Raw genomic sequence first — 16,450 nt, 5'->3', positions numbered from 1 at the left:
CCACAGGTTCACAAAGAGTCGGACATGACTGAGTGATTGGACTGAACTGAACTGAATAGTAAAGAATCCACCTGCCAGTGCAGGAGACACAAGAGACATGGGTTCAATCCCTGGAAAGGGGGAGTTCCCCTGGGGAAGGAAATGGCAACCCACTCAGTACTCTTGCCTGGAAAAATTCCATGGACAGAGTATCCTGGCAGGCTACAGTCAATGGGATCACAAAGAGTTGGACATGATTGAACACACACAATATTTCTTTTTAAAGTTCAACAGGATGCTCCAATAAGGCTAAGTATTTATTGTATATATATGGCTAGAGTCATCTTTCAATACTTTTAACATTATATAATATTCTCTGAAATAGATCAAATACCACATTCAATATGAACTACAAAAAATAATTGAATTCCTATAATTCAAGAGCATAAATCTGGAAAGTACAAATAATTCAGCTTGGATTTATCAAAATCAATACCTTGATAATCCATATGAGTTGTGTAAATATCATCCCATGGATATAGGAAGAAGACATTAACTGCAAGTCTAAAAACTCAGGCTAAACATATAGAATGGAATATAACTTTGAGGTATTTATTTGCATAATTCATGCATTAGGATCATGTTGCCTCAATTATTTGCATATCAGAAACAAATATTTTTTGCACAAATTATCTACACAGCTGATGTAATTGTGGATGACATTTTATTATTATAATTATATAATCACAATCAAAATGTACTTCTCTAAGTACAAAATTTTTGCAGTGGTTACTGTGATCTAATTTATTCTGTTTTAAAATTAAAGTTATAGTGTTAGTTGCTCAGTTGTGTCCAATTTTTTGTGACCCAGTGGACTGTAGCCCGCCAGACTCCTATGTCCATTGGACTCGCCAGGCAAGAATATCAAAGTGGGTAGCCATTCAGTTTTCCAGGGGATCTTCCTGACCCAAGGATCAAACATGGGTCTCTTGCATTGCAGGCAGATTCTTTACCATCTGAGCCACCAGGGAAGCCCTTATCTTTCTCATAAATCGAAGCCTCAAAGCTCTAAAACTTTATAATAATTTTGAATTGATTCACCTTTCATAACTCCAAACAAATTAGCAATATATTTTTAAATAACACAAACTAAGTCTTAAGACCAAGTAAGTTGTTTTGTATTGATAATGTTATTCTCACCAGTTCAGACAAGCTGAATCATTCTATCAAGCCACAAGGCTTTTGTTGCTGCTATTATTTTCAGTAAGCAAAATAGAATCCCCCAACAGCATGAACATTTTATATAGTATCTTTTTTGGTTATAGAAATATAAATTTATTGTGTGATTAATATAATGTTATATTATATATAATGTTATATCTTATATATAATTATATAATAACATTATAATAATAGCATTATTATTCTTATGACCTTCACACACTGAAGAGTAATATTATATATTATTCTTATGTACTCTATAATACATTTGTAAGACATGTTTTAAGCCATAGAGTTTGAGGGAAATTAGTCTTATTGTGATTAGTACTACATAGGCCTCTCCCTACTATTCAATTTTGGATATACAATATAGCTACTTACTTTTTATAAGTGAAGATTGACTGAATAATTGGCTACATAGATAGTTCTTTTTCTAGTACCTTAACACAAGGAGATTAAAATGATGCAGATTAATTCTTAAATTAAAATAACAAAAGTTGCTTAGTGACCTTATATACCATTACAAAGTAAATGTTATTAATTACGACGATAAAGACTTATAGAATATTTTAAACACAGATCTCATCATTATATTTGTAATTTCAAGAAATCTATTTGAGTCATCCACTAAAGGATTATCAGACTTTGGGAAATTATTTCATTCTTACCAGACTCCCAGGAGACTAATATTATCAACCAGAATGTCAATTTACAGAATGTTAATTTACTACTGAGAGAATGTTCCAGTGACACAATTAGTAAAAAAAATGTCATCTTAACAAATTCCTTCCTAGAATTATGCTATCTGAGAAATCAAATATGAAAGTTATTTGAAAAGCACAGAATCAAAGCAATAGGAATTCCACAGACCTGAACTTTAGTCCAGTATTTTACGGAGAACTTAGAAAATTATCGGGGCTACATTACCAAAATTCTACCTTTTAACAACTGGAATACCTGTGAATGTACCCCAAAACAATAGCTATATCTATAGTTACATCTTTATCTATAGTTATATGTATATTTACATAAATATAGATTTATATTTCATAAATATTAAAAAAAACCTTCACTATCTATATTACCATCTCATCATTTGATACTGTTCTTCTACCATTAAGAGATTCTGTCACCATACACTTATCTAGCTCATGGAAAAACTGCTATAATTAAATTACTTGATACTGGCTGAAATTCTTAGTTCCAGAATATACTCTCTGTTATCACTGTCAATTACAAGCATCTTTCAGTAGGCTCCTTCCTGGCTTGAATTTTACACATGACCAAATCTTCATTGCATAGCTAATTCCTATAAGTGCCAATTTTGAAACAGTCTCTGGTTTTGTCACCACAGTCTCTGGGCATGTGGCATGTGGGACCTATAATTCTCATAACTCTCTGGGTACAAATTACACGTAATCAGGCTCTTGAGAAGAAATGGCTAGAAAACTGTTGTTACAGTGAGTCTTTCTATCTCCTTGTACATACCACCCTTACAGGTTTAGCCACAGTAAAAAGTGTTGGGAGGATCAAATCTGAGTGATCTTCCCTAAGACCTCTAAAACAAAATTTTCAAAGTGGATAACACTAGATATTTGGGATGCTGATATGTATGACACACGATCCTATCACATCCTTAGAAATAAGCACCCACAGACGTGCGCCCACAGTCAGACCCACAGAAATACCAATAAAGTGTTCAGTATTCAAATAAATTAAGGTGATCCTGGGACAAACAAAGGGAAACAGATTGGGATCTGGAATCCTTTACTGCATGTTGCTGTGCTTGCACCTGGACATACCTCTCTTTGAGCAACAAAATACGAAGAAACTGCATTGGACTGAAAATAAATATGTGCATAGCAGTTGTGACAGATTCTAGGCAAAAATAAAAAGAAATCAGGCTCTTCAAAAGAAATCAGGCAGTATTTTTTTTTTTTTTGATCCCTTGGACTGTAGCCCTCCAGGCTCCACTATTCATGGAATTTTCCAGGCAAGAATTCTGAGCAGGTTGCCATTTCCTTCTCCAGGGGATCTTCCTGACCCAGGAATCAAACCCATGCCTCCTGAATTGGCAGGTGGACTTTTTACTTACTTCAGGTCAGTACAGTTCAGTTGCTCAGTCATGTCCAACTCCTTGCAACCCCATGGACTGCAACACGCCAGGCCTCCCTGTCCATAACCAATTCCCAGAGCTTACTCAAACTCATGTTTATTGAGTCGGTGACGCCATCCAAATATCTCATCCTCTGTCATCCTCTTCTCCTCCCGCCCTCAATCATTCCCAGCATCAGGGTCTTTTCAAATGAGTCAGTTCTTCACATCAGGTGGCCAAAATATTGGAGTCTCAGCTTCAGCATCAGTCCTTCCAATGAATATTCAGGACCGATTTCTTCTAGGATTTGCCTACTTAGCACATCTCTAATTTCTGCTTTGGTAAATTTAAAGTATGTTGCCAAATGATAAGAAATTCGTAATTGAGTTATTTCCAACCTAGCAATTGAATTAACAATAAAGACCGATTTACAAAGGGACAAAGTATTCAGAGTTCTTAAAACTTTTGTCTTTTCATTTTAACTGTGCTTTTAGGATGGCAATTTATGGTTTTGCACTGATTGTCAATTAGAATAGGTTACTTACTCCAAGGTATAAATTCATTTAATGTTAATACAAAAATTAAGGAATAATTTAGAACCAATGTCTACAACATTGAACTTATAGTATCAAGAAAAAAACTCTGAAAATTCTCTCTATATGTGTCCTCAGATCAACATCCTTGCTAATATTAACGTGTTTTTTTTTTTTTTGAGTTCTCTGTTGACAGTCTGATCATTTGTTAAAATTTCAGATCCCAGCATAAGTGTGCTATAATAACTAGTTACACACACATATATACACATACACAGCAACCATGTCTCCAGAAAGTCAATTTTATGTTTCCATGTAAATATACTAAATGAAAGATGAGGGGCTTTTAAGAATTATAAAGAGTTTAATAAAATATGTATGTGCTTATCAAATAGTAGTTAATAAAAATGTACCTCTGAGAATAAATAGTTATAATATCTTTATTATATGGAGAATATGCTGTGGATTCTTCTCATAATTTTCTTAGGGAAAATATTAGTATAAAACCAATTACTACAGCCAACATTTTTGTGCAAAATGTAGATGTTCACAAGATATGCTGACCAAAATGTCTGAATTATAAACAGCTAAAACAACTACAACAGCACATTTTTTTCTGGAGTGGGAAATCTAGATCATAAAATATTCTTTTCTTTTCTTTCTTTTGCCTTTATTTTTTCTTAAACAAAAAAATCTTACTAATTTATAAGGTTAGGATGGTCATATTTCCTCTTCTTCAGTTCTCCTTAGCTAAAAGCTGACCAGTTTTTTACCTTTCTCCAGTGAAATGTTAAAACCAAAATTGATCAATTACTAAATATATCAATACATAATCTCTTATGATAAAGAAATGGCAACCCACTCCAGTATTCTTGCCTGGAGAATCCCAGGGACAGAGGAGCCTAGTGGGCTGCCATCTATGGGGTCTCACTGAGTCGGACACGACTGAAGCAACTTGGCAGCAGCAGCAGCAATCTCTCATGAAGAACTAAATACATAAAGTTCTAGACTGAAGGCAGCTAACAGGGCTTCTCAGAGGCTAAGAAAGACAAAGAATATCCTGACTGTGCTGTGCTTCTAACCCCCAAAAACATTTGAGATCACATCTTTTGATACTATTTTATGCATCCAAGGACCTAAATATAAAATAGTAGAACCTCCTTTCTAAGAATATGTCTAATCAGACTGAAGGGATAAGATTTAAAATTCTAAACTAGGCTGTTCTATTTTATTCCTGTTCTAAGAATTAACTGACCTCTATTTTAAGAGCTCTGGCTCCAATATTGTTCAATTACAACTGCCTTGAGGGGTAGGAAGACTCAAAAAGATTTGCATGAAGTTGTTCCTATTATTATTGGGGTTAGGTCTCAAAATAGATCTACAGGTGAATTTACTGACCCTGGAAAAGTCAGAGGTTCAACACACATAAAAGCCAGTAGCTGCTGATAAGACATGAATCTTAAGGACACCAGGATGAACATGTGAGGCTCTCATCTAGACACAGAAAACATCTCACTAACTATAATGCAGACTGGCTTTCTATGTCTCCAGTAGTCACTTGGCATGGTCTCTCTAGAAGTTGGTTTTACCTCTTTCCCCTTTAATTCTCCACTCCTCATCCCTTACTTGTTACCTAAGTTTATTCTAGAACAGATCAGCATTTTGCTGTAATCTGATTCGAAGATGAATAAAACATACATCCTAAGAATACTGGAGTGGGTTACCACTCCAGTACTGGAGTTTTTAGTATTGGAGTATTTAGTGGGCTTCCTCCAGGAAATCTTCCCAACCCAGGGATCAAACCCAGGTCTCCTGCACTGTAGGTGGATTCTGTACCATCCGAGTTACAAAGGAAGTCTAAACTTAAAGGAGTTACCTTTTATTTGGGAAACTGATAGGTAAATACACAATTAAAATATATCACATCTGTACTATGATGTCCTAAAGCCACATAAGAAGGGCTGCTAATCTCAACTGGAGAACCTTTGGAAAGGGTATGATACTTTGAAGAATGAGTAAGAGACACTTGGTTATAGGAATATGACAAAATACAGTCTATAGTGAAGAACCAGCACATACAAACACATATGAAAATTATAAAACAAAGTACAAAAAGGAAGTGTTTTTATTTTTTTTAGGTGGAACGTGATTCGAGGTGGGGAGGCAAGGCCTGCAGAGAAGCCATATGATGAAGCTTAATCTATCCTTAGCTAAATGGGAAACTACTAAATATTTTGCATTTTGATTTTAAGCAATGGAGCATTGCCGGGAGCCAGTGTGAGGAACTCCGCCCATGGCAAAGGTCATGAGGAAGGAGGCTCGGCATACGCAAAGGCAGGATCGAGCCTCAGGAGTGCCCCCGGAAATTCTCGAGCATCTACCCCCAAAACCAGAGTCTGCCTACTTTACTGCTTTGTGCTCTCACCTACACCTCTGACTTTACAGGGGGCTGTCCCCCACCACCTCTCTCTGAAAAAGAGTTAAATTATAGCTCCAGTTAATAAAGTTCCTGGGCGTGAAAAGAGTGTTTTAGTTCACAACCGTGAGAGGCATGAGATGTTCTAAACTGTGTGAATACAGATTCCTTTGAGCAGTTAAAAGATTGATTAGAAATTGTATTGGTGAAGGGTTTTTCACTTGTTGGGCCAATGTTTGCTGCTAAGTTTCCATATCCCTTACCTGCTGTGTCCCTGGCAGTGTATTGATTAATATAATTGGTGTATAGGAATGTAAGTAGTAGCTTTAATGTTTGTAACCTTGGATCCTTGAGTTAATTCTTTTTCTTGGTATAGCCCACCACACCTTTGCCCTATAGGAATGCAACTTTATCTAATGCTTTTGGAGGGTGGTGCCTGACTAATCTCTAAACCTTTAGAGAAAAATAAGTTTTCTGAAGAAAGGGTCTTAAAATGTTAACAGGCCTCCGGGCCAGAAGATGATGCAAATCACCTAAATTTTGCATATGATAAGCTTGCAGGAAGAAAGTCTGGCTTACTGCATGTCTCTACCCCTTCCCCCATTATCCTCTATGCATAACTTAAGGTATAAAAACTACTTTGAAAAGTAAAGTGCGGGCCTTGTTCACCGAAGCTTGGTCTCCCCATGTCGTTCTTTCTCTCACCTTCTGGCTGAATTATTCAGCCTCTTTTCTCCACTAAATTTTCTCACTGAGCTATCCTTATTTCACCACTTTTTATATCCTTAATTAACATTTAATTAAGTAATTGTTTCCTGATCCTTGCGGACGCCATCCCTGCTTCGAATTCCCTGGATCCATTGGGGCTGGACCCCGGCAGAGCATCATGATCACTTGAACTGAACTGTAGAGACTGAAGTGACTATGTTATAAAGTTCACATTGAAATGGACAACTTCACTAGCAATCGTATAAGGGTAAGTTAAAGCAATGTGACTGACTTTTCACCCATCAAATGGAGAAAGATAATTGTAGAGGATAGCTCATAAAAATGCAGTATATAAGCATGTGACTTGTAAATAAAAATATGCCAAATTTCTATGAGGATTGTCTGATTATGATACTGTATTATCTTAAGGAGTTGTTGCAACTGCTGATCATCTTCTAGATGATCTAGAAGCTAGTGTCCACTAGAAGCTGACACTGTGTGAGTCTAGCATTTCTGTTATAGGTTGATTATTTTGTCCTAAGACTATGCTTGCATTTACAATAGGGTCACAGCCTTGTCATTTTCCTCTAGTCATAACTTGATGGTGGGTGAAGCACTAAAGGCTATGCAATTCCTAGGCTGGGTAGAAGCAAATAGGGAATATTTCATAATTAAGAAAGGCCATTATTTAGTAACTATTAAGATTAAGAGGCCAAGTTTCTTATTAGCTTAAAAATTATTTCACTTATTTAACCTCATCATATTTTCTATAAATTATTTTATATAGCATGCATATCATATAATCTTTGTGATGATAGAGAAACACATATGTATAACTGTTAATGTGTAAAATAAAATTCAGTGATTAATTAATATTATGTGATTATCTAGATAATTGTGATTATCTAGATAATTGTGACCTAAATAAAAAGAAGTAAATATTGAGAAAAGACATAGGCAAAGAATTAGAATCCAAAAATTATCCAACAAAGGATCTAGGTAGAGCTTCAGATAGAAAATGAAGCTAAGGTTGATATTGAAACAGACCAAATAAAAGGAACATAAAAGTCAGTGAATTGGGGTTAATCCAGAAGCAAAGTGTATGAAGAATAAACAATCTATTTGTATTTGATTCAGGATGCTGTTTGCTAGATAGTGGAACACATGAATGGATGAAGACAACCTGGTAAAGTCTATAGTAGTATAGTGATACTCAAGAGTTGCAGAATATTGAATATATACAAAAATAGAATGAAAGTGTCAACTATATATCTGGAAGAGAACAACTGGTTCTCAATCACCTTCCGTAATAAGAGATACATGCAGACAATATTCTTATCTGTCTCAATCATCTTTGTGTACTTTGTTCTGAGGAAATAGCTGAGCATTATCACTGTTGCTGCTGTTGCTGCTGCTGCTAAGTCGCTTCAGTCCTGTCTGACTCTGTGCAACCCCAGAGACGGCAGCCCACCAGGCTCCCCCGTCCCTGGGATTCTCCATGCAAGAACACTGGAGTGGGTTGCCACTTCCTTCTCCAACGCATGAAAGTGAAAAGTTAAAGCGAAGTCGCTCAGTCATGTCCAACTCTTCGCGACCCCATGAACTGCAGTTTACCAGGCTCCTCCATCCATGGGATTTTCCAGGCAAGAGTGCTGGAGTGGGGTGCCATTGCCTTCTCCGTAGGTGATTCTATGTCCAAACTACAGTACTTTGGGGGAAACAGCTTGTTGCTGTAAATGTGTTTTGCATGCATTCCTGGAGAACACAATTGGCTTATAGAACACTTAATTTCAAACTTTTCTTCAAAATCTTACAACTTTCAGGCATAAATACTAGCTAATAAATATTAGGCATCTTTAAAAAGAAGAATAAATTAAAGGTGAAATACAATTTCTAGTATTTTTCCCAATGTTCCTTTGTTAATATAATTTATTCAGCATATTATTATCAGTTCCTCAATCTCTCACAATATTGCTTAGGCATGATTCTCAATATTAAAGGTAGGCCTCTCTTTAATATTGAGAATAATTTGTTTGGGCTGAAAAAGTTGGGCCTTTTACCATTCACCTTGTTCACTTCCTTCTAAGATTCTTATATCTCTCTCTCCCACTGCCTTTGTGAGCCACTGTTTCTAACGTTAGTGTATCTGACTATTTTGTCTGTCTAAAATGAAAACTAAAAATTGAGACCATTGGGCAGTGTGTGTAGCAAAGGTTTAGAAGTCTGACCCAATTCAGAATCTCAATTTCCCCTTCAGCATGAGGAATAAAGCAATGCCTCCCCATTACATATAGTCATTTAGCACATTTAAGTTTGTTGGTGGTGGTTTAGTCACTAAGTCATGTCTGACTCTTGCAACCGCATGGACTGTAGCCTGCCAAGCTCCTCTGTCTGTAGGATTCTCCAGGCATACTCCAGAATTCTAGTAAAGTGGGTTGCCATCCCCTTCTCTAGGGGATCTTCTCAACCCAGGAATTTAACCCAGGTCTCCTGATCACAGGCAGATTCTTTACTGATTGAACTATGAGGGAAGTAGATATTATTATTTGTGGTAGACTTGGGAAATTCTTTGAAGCAACCCATATTTGCCCTTCTTAATGTAGAAGCAAGAATGCAGGATTTAGATGTCCTATTTCTGCCTTCTTTTTAGACATTCAGTATCGCTTAATATATCTGAGTCTTGTAGTTAAAACTGGGTATATTATAAAACAAGAAGAGAATATCTCTCCTGAATCCTCCACAGAGATATGGTGGGTATTCAGTGAGATGAGACGTGCAATAAAATTTTTATATTGTAATAGATTGTGTACTAAAGTACTATTTAATTTTTAAACTCAAGTGGGTTTGACCTGTAATGCTTTTCTCCCCATAGTAATTCTTTCTATTAACTTTTTTATTGTGGTAAAAATCACATAATAGAAAACATACTATTTTAACCATACCATATTTAACTGTACAGTTCAGTGGCACTGAGTACATTCACACTGTTGTGCAACTCTCACCATCATCCATCTCCTGAATTTTTCACTTTCCTAAACCAAAACCCTGTGCCCATTGAACACTAACTCTCTATTCCCCTGCCCCCACTAGGCCCCTAGCATCTACCAATGTACTTTCCGACTCACCTCACAGTTTTCCTTAGAAAAATAAAATTTTTTTATTTTATTTAGAAAAGAATGTTTTCTTGAGGTAAATTCAGAGAAAAGTATAAAGATAATGAGGGAGGAGAACCTAAACAGAGAATCTCTGGAACAGTGGATAGTGACAGGTATTCAGGCATACTCCCATCAGGTCATTATTTTTGCTTATGTGGTGAAAAGATTTTTATGTAATTATATATGCAAAGAATATTCAAACTTCATTATAAACTCACAAATTGTTGTGATGAATGCAGAGCCCATTACATCCACTGGAAACTGTTCTGTGACATGCTGATAAAATACACGGCTTACAAGGAATGACTAAGGAGCCCAGTCCTGATCACACCTCTGTCCCATGACTTACTTCCACATATTTAATCATGCTTTTCTAAAGTGACTGACTGCATGGCTTAAATCTGACTTCATTAACAATTATTTATTCTAATTAAAATATTTCCATTGCATTTATTTTCTATAGTTCAAAATGAATGTTCATCAGTTTAGTGAACTGCCTAACAAAATCAATCTCTAATTTTTCTAATTTGCCAAGAATTATCTATAAATGGCATGCTATAAAGTTATGAATTATTTTCTACAAATATTCTAATGTATGATTGCTTGGCCAATTTGAGATGTACTATTAAGGCTGATTGGAAAATACATATTAAAGAAAGGATCACTCCTATTATTGCTGCTGCTGCTAATTTGCTTCAGTCATGTCTGACTCTGTGCGACCGCATAGACAGCAACCCACCAGGCTCCCCCGTCCCTGGATTTCTCCAGGCAAGAACACTGGAGTCAGTTGCCATTTCCTTCTCCAATGCCTGAAAGTGGAAAGTGAAAGTGAAGTCGCTCAGTCGTGTCCGACTCTTAGCAATCCCATGGACCACAGCCTACCAGGCTCCTCCATCCATGGGATTTTCCAGGCAAGAGTACTGGAGTGGGTTGCCATTGCCTTCACCAACTCTTATTATTAGGGCATATTAAATGCAGAAAAGAAGTTAATTAAGTACACTCAGCAAAAACAAGACTGGAAGCTGACTGTGGCTCAGATCATGAACTCCTTACTGCCAAATTCAAACTGAAATTGAAGAAAGTAGGGAAAACCACTAGACCATTCAGGTATGACCTAAATCAAATCCCTTGTGATTATACAGTGGAAGTGAGAAATAGATTTAAGGGATTAGATCTGCTAGACTGAGTGCCTATTGAACTATGGACGGAGGTTCTTGACACTGTACAGGAGATCAAGACCATCCCCATGGAAAAGAAATGCAAAAAAGCAAAATGGCTGTCTGAGGAGGCCTTACAAATAGCTGTGAAAAGAAGAGACATGAAAAGCAAAGGAGAAAAGGAAAGATATAAGCATGTGAATGCAGAATTCCAAAGAATAGCAAGGAGAGATAAGAAAGCCTTCCTCAGCCATCAATGCAAAGAAATAGAGGAAAACAACAGAATGGGAAAGACTAGAGATCTCTTCAAGAAAATTAGAGATACCAAGGGAACATTTCATACAAAGATGGACTTTATAAAGGACAGAAATTGTATGGACCTAACAGAAGCAGAAGATATTAAGAAGAGGTGTCAAGAATACACAGAAGAACTGTACAAAAAAGATCTTCACAACCCAGATATTCACGATGGTGTGATCACTCACCTAGAAGCAGACATCCTAGAATATCAAGTCAAGTGGGCCTTAGAAAGCACCACTATGAACAAAGCTAGTGGAGTTGATGGAATTCTAGTTGAGCTATTTCAAATCCTAAAAGATGATGCTGGGAAAGTGCTGCAATCAATATTCCAGCAAATTTGGAACACTTAGCAGTGGCCACAGGCCTGGAAAAGGTCAGTTTTCATTCCAATCCCAAAGAAAGGCAATGCCAAAGAATGCTCAAACTACAGCACAATTGCACTCATCTCACACGCTAGTAAAGTAATGCTTAAAATTCTCCAAGCCAGGCTTCAGCAGTACGTGAACTGTGAACTTCCAGATGTTCAAGCTGGTTTTAGAAAAGGCAGAGGAACCAGAGATCAATTTGCCAACATCTGCTGGATCATGGAAAAAGCAAGAGAGTTCCAGAAAAGCATCTATTTCTGCTTTATTGACTATGCCAAAGCCTTTGACTGTGTGGATCAAATATTTATTTATTTCCAATAAATAATTTGGAAATAAATAAACAAATATGTATTTATTTCCAATAAAGTTTGGAAAATTCTGAAACAGATGGGAATACCAGACCACCTGACCTGCCTCTTGAGAAACCTTTATGCAGTTCAGGAACCAACAGTTAGAACTGGACATGGAACAACTGACTGGTTCCAAATAGGAAAAGGAGTATGTCAAGGCTATATATTGCCACCGTGCTTATTTAACTTATATGCAGAGTACATCATGAAAAACACTGGGCTGGAAGAAGCACAAGCAGGAATCAAGATTGCCGGGAGAAATATAAAAAACCTCAAATATGCAGATGACACCACCCTTATGGCAGAAAGTGAAGAGGAACTAAAATGCCTCTGGATGAAAGTGAAAGAGGAGAGTGGAAAAGTTGGCTTAAAGCTCAACATTCAGAAAACTAAGATCATGGTACCTGGCCCCATCACTTCATGGGAAATAGATGGGGAAACAGTGGAAACAGTGTTAGACTTTATTTTGGGGGGCTCCAAAATCACTGCAGATGGTGATTGCAGCCATGAAATTAAAAGATGCTTACTCCTTGGAAGGAAAGTTATGACTAACCTAGATAACAGATTAAAAAGCAGAGACACTACTTTGCCAACAAATGTCCATTTAGTCAAGGCTATGGTTTTTCCAGTGGTCATGTATGGATGTGAGTGTTGGACTGTGAAGAAGGCTGAGTGCCGAAGCATTGATGCTTTTGAACTGTGGTGTTGGAGAAGCCTTTTGAGAGTCCCTTGGACTGCAAGGAGATCCAGACTATCCATCCTAAAGGAGATCAGCCCTGGGTGTTCACTGGAAGGACTGATGCTGAAGCTGAAACTCCAAAACTCTGACCACCTCATGCAAAGAGTTGACTCATTGGAAAAGACCGTGATGCTAGGAGGGATTAGGGGCTGGAGGAGAAGGGGACAACAGAGGATGAGATGGCCGGATGTCATTACCAACTCGATGGACATTAGTTTGCATATACTCCGGGACTTGGTGATGGACAGGGAGGCCTGGTGTGCTGCAATTCATGGGGTCACGAAGAGTGGGACACGACTGAGCGACTGAACTGAACTGACTGAAGTATACTTGGAAAATAATTTTACCTAACAACTTAAGTGAATACTTTAGCTATTTGACTGCCAGTATTCCATTTGCTATGGACAAATACATTTGGATTAGTTGAGGTAATCACTAACATGGCAGAAATCAGTTTCTTTTGTTCAAATGATTCAAGCTACTGGCTAACAATGTCTGAAATACTGATATCACATACAAGGATTTTTGTGCTACTATCACTAATTTACTGTTTATTATGAATTATCATCTCTCCATAGAATCTTCACAAGAGTCAGTGTCCATTGATTTCACTAGACATTTTTGGTCCTCTGTCACAATAAACAGCCTTACCAATTGTTCTATCTATGTTAAGACAATCTTCAAAATGCTATATTCTATTATTTAAACACTTACTTCTGTTTACTCCATATTTCACTTTTCTTACAATCTTTGCCACTGCTTTTATTTAATCTAATCATAATTATCAAACATTACACAGTAATATTTTCTTACATTTACTAAGGATCACTTACTAATCCCTTTAATTATATATCATAAACATTAATAAGATTATTGAATTCAAACCCCAAATGTTCTGTATCTGAAACCTGCATTTATTCTACCACAGAACTCTTTTTTTTTTCCTCCTTAACTTGATTATACATTGTTTTCATTTCTCTACCAACTGTTGGCTCATCAGTAAAGATTCTGCCTGCAATGCAGGAGACACAGGTTCATTCCCTGGGTCAGGAAGATCCCCTGGAGAAGGGCATGGCAACCTCCTCTTTCCTGGAGAATCCCATGGACAGAGAAACCTGGTAGGCTACAGTCCAGAGGGTCACACAGAGTCAGAAACCAAAGCAACTTAGCATGCACACATGGCACACACTCCAATTTTTACGTTAGTAGAATTTGTAAGAATGAGTATACATCATAAAATGAATGGACACATCTTGAAATTCTTATGCATACGGTTTCCCAGGCAAGCACAAATACATTTTTATACTCTAATGTGTGTGGGGATGGGGGAGAGCAGAAGAGTAAGAAAAGAGAGAGAGTGTGTGTGTGTGTGTGTGTGTGTGTGTGTGTGTGAATGCGAAATACAGAAAGAAAAGGACAGGTACTAGTTTGTGAATATCCAACATGAGAAATCAAGTGAATCACAAATACAAATTATTCTTGGAAGCAGATGCAGAAAAACTCTGATTTACTAAGAAAAAAGTCAACAAACACAGGTAGTTGTTACCAATTAGCATAAAATTAATAGTTTCAAGGTATTTTAACAAATACGACAGTTGATGAGCTTATTATTGACTCTGTGTCTTGTTGTTTTTTTTTTTTTAATCTCCACCTTCACTATCACACATTGTAAATTACCATTCAGTGAAAAGTTACAGTTCTCATGTAGGTGATACTGTAATAAGCATTAAAGAAATAATTAAAATTAACCCTTCAATGAATTGCTTATATAACAATACAATTCTATGTTTATGTGTGTATATGCAAAACGCAGGGGATACACTTATTTAAGTGCATTCATATTTGCATAGGTAGTCCTCTAGAAGCCAGTAGCTATTCTGAGAAATCTGCGAATCCTGTCAACTGATCTGTAAATCAAATCCTTAAAGGATGGCATATAAGATAATTTGAAACTCACTGTGGAAGGACTGAAGAATACTGATCGTCCATTCATCTGTTAATCTTCCTGTTTTTGTTATCTGAATACACTTGAGCCGATTTGAAGATTCTCTTGATTCAATCCAACAAATCATATCTTCATTATAAATAAAATCCAGAGTATGAATTTCATTTCCATTTACCGAGCTCAGGGTTGCCATCTTACTTCCATTAAGATAGAAAATCTCAATTGTTTCAGAATTTGCAATTAATAGCAAAGGTGGTTTATCTGTAGGTTCTGGAATAAGACAGAAAGAGGAAAGTGAGTTGGGTAAAAGTCACATTTTTAAGATAATTTTGCATTACTCATTAAAAATCAGTTCTATCTTTTTAATATATCTTTAAAATAAAAAAAAAAATACTTTCAAAAGTTTCTATTAGTAATCCATACATGCTCCAGTAACCATAATATTTTACTTCTTTAAGGACAACATAGTCCACTGAGCATTTGTATTCCTGATTTTCTTAGTCATAATGTGTTCTTTAAATCTGAGGATAACGTCATTTGCTTTCAATGCTGGCAAATAGAGGAAACATTATGAGAGCTTTTCTTAGGAATGATATGGACCTAGATTGACCTATCTATACAATGTTGCAGACTTGCTTTGTGAGCAAGAGCCACTTTTTTGAGGTGGATGTATGAGGTCAAAAATAGATTCTCTAAAGCAGAACATGTAAAGCTCACAGGCTCCTGTGACCTCAACATCACTGGCTCCTTAACTGACCCCAGGAGCTAAACAATCACACATTTTCTTAGTGACTAGATTATGGTCACTGCACCACTTCCTTCCACATTCCTTCTCCATAGTCAGGAAAATCAGATCTTGTGGTAAAAGATATTTGTTCAACACCAATTTTTGGAATATATTTTTGCTTGTGCTAAGTAAGACTGGTAATTTTTAGATAAATTTGAATTTAAAAGAATCTCAAATTTTTTTTAATATATAAAGTGAATAGTAAAATTGCTTGGACTGCAAGGAGATCCAACCAGTCCATCCTAAAGGAAATCAGTCCTGAATATTCATTGGAAGGACTGATGCAGAAGCTGAAACTCCAATACTGTGGTCACCTGATGTGAAGAAATGGCTCATTTGAAAAGATCCTGATGCTGGGAAAAATTGAAGGGGACGGCAGAGGATGAGATGGTTGGATGGCATCACCGACTCAATGGACATGAGTTTGAGTAAACTTCAGGAGTTGGTGATAGACAGGGAGGCCTGGCATGCTTCAGTCCATGGGTTCACTAAGAGTTGGACACAACTGAGTGACTGAACTGAACTGAACTGAACAGTAAAATTCGATTAAAAAATCACTGTTGAAAGTTTAACTCCATTCAGAGTAGCTTTTGTTCTAAATAGGGAATAGGGGGAATTTTCAACTCCTCTTTTTTTCTCTGCCTTACCTCCAATGTATCAACAAATATCCTGGACTCTGACGTCAAACCTATCAGGAAGC

General features: G+C 36.7%; 1 protein-coding gene across 1 annotated transcript in view; it reads right to left on the bottom strand.

Annotated features, from left to right (window-relative positions):
- Positions 1-16,450, bottom strand: part of LOC132343034 (low-density lipoprotein receptor-related protein 1B-like) — a 1,281,806-nt gene that overhangs the window by 264,867 nt on the left and 1,000,489 nt on the right. The window contains exon 6 of the mRNA XM_059878471.1: positions 14,976-15,233. Coding sequence (XP_059734454.1) covers positions 14,976-15,233 — 258 coding nt within the window. The remainder of the gene's footprint in view (positions 1-14,975; positions 15,234-16,450) is intronic.

This window comes from Bos taurus, chromosome 2, assembly GCF_002263795.3.
Source record: "Bos taurus isolate L1 Dominette 01449 registration number 42190680 breed Hereford chromosome 2, ARS-UCD2.0, whole genome shotgun sequence".
In the NCBI taxonomy this organism is placed as follows: Eukaryota; Metazoa; Chordata; class Mammalia; order Artiodactyla; family Bovidae; genus Bos; species Bos taurus.
The sequence above is the reverse complement of the archived record's forward strand: the minus strand, read 5'-3'. Positions and strand labels throughout refer to the sequence as shown.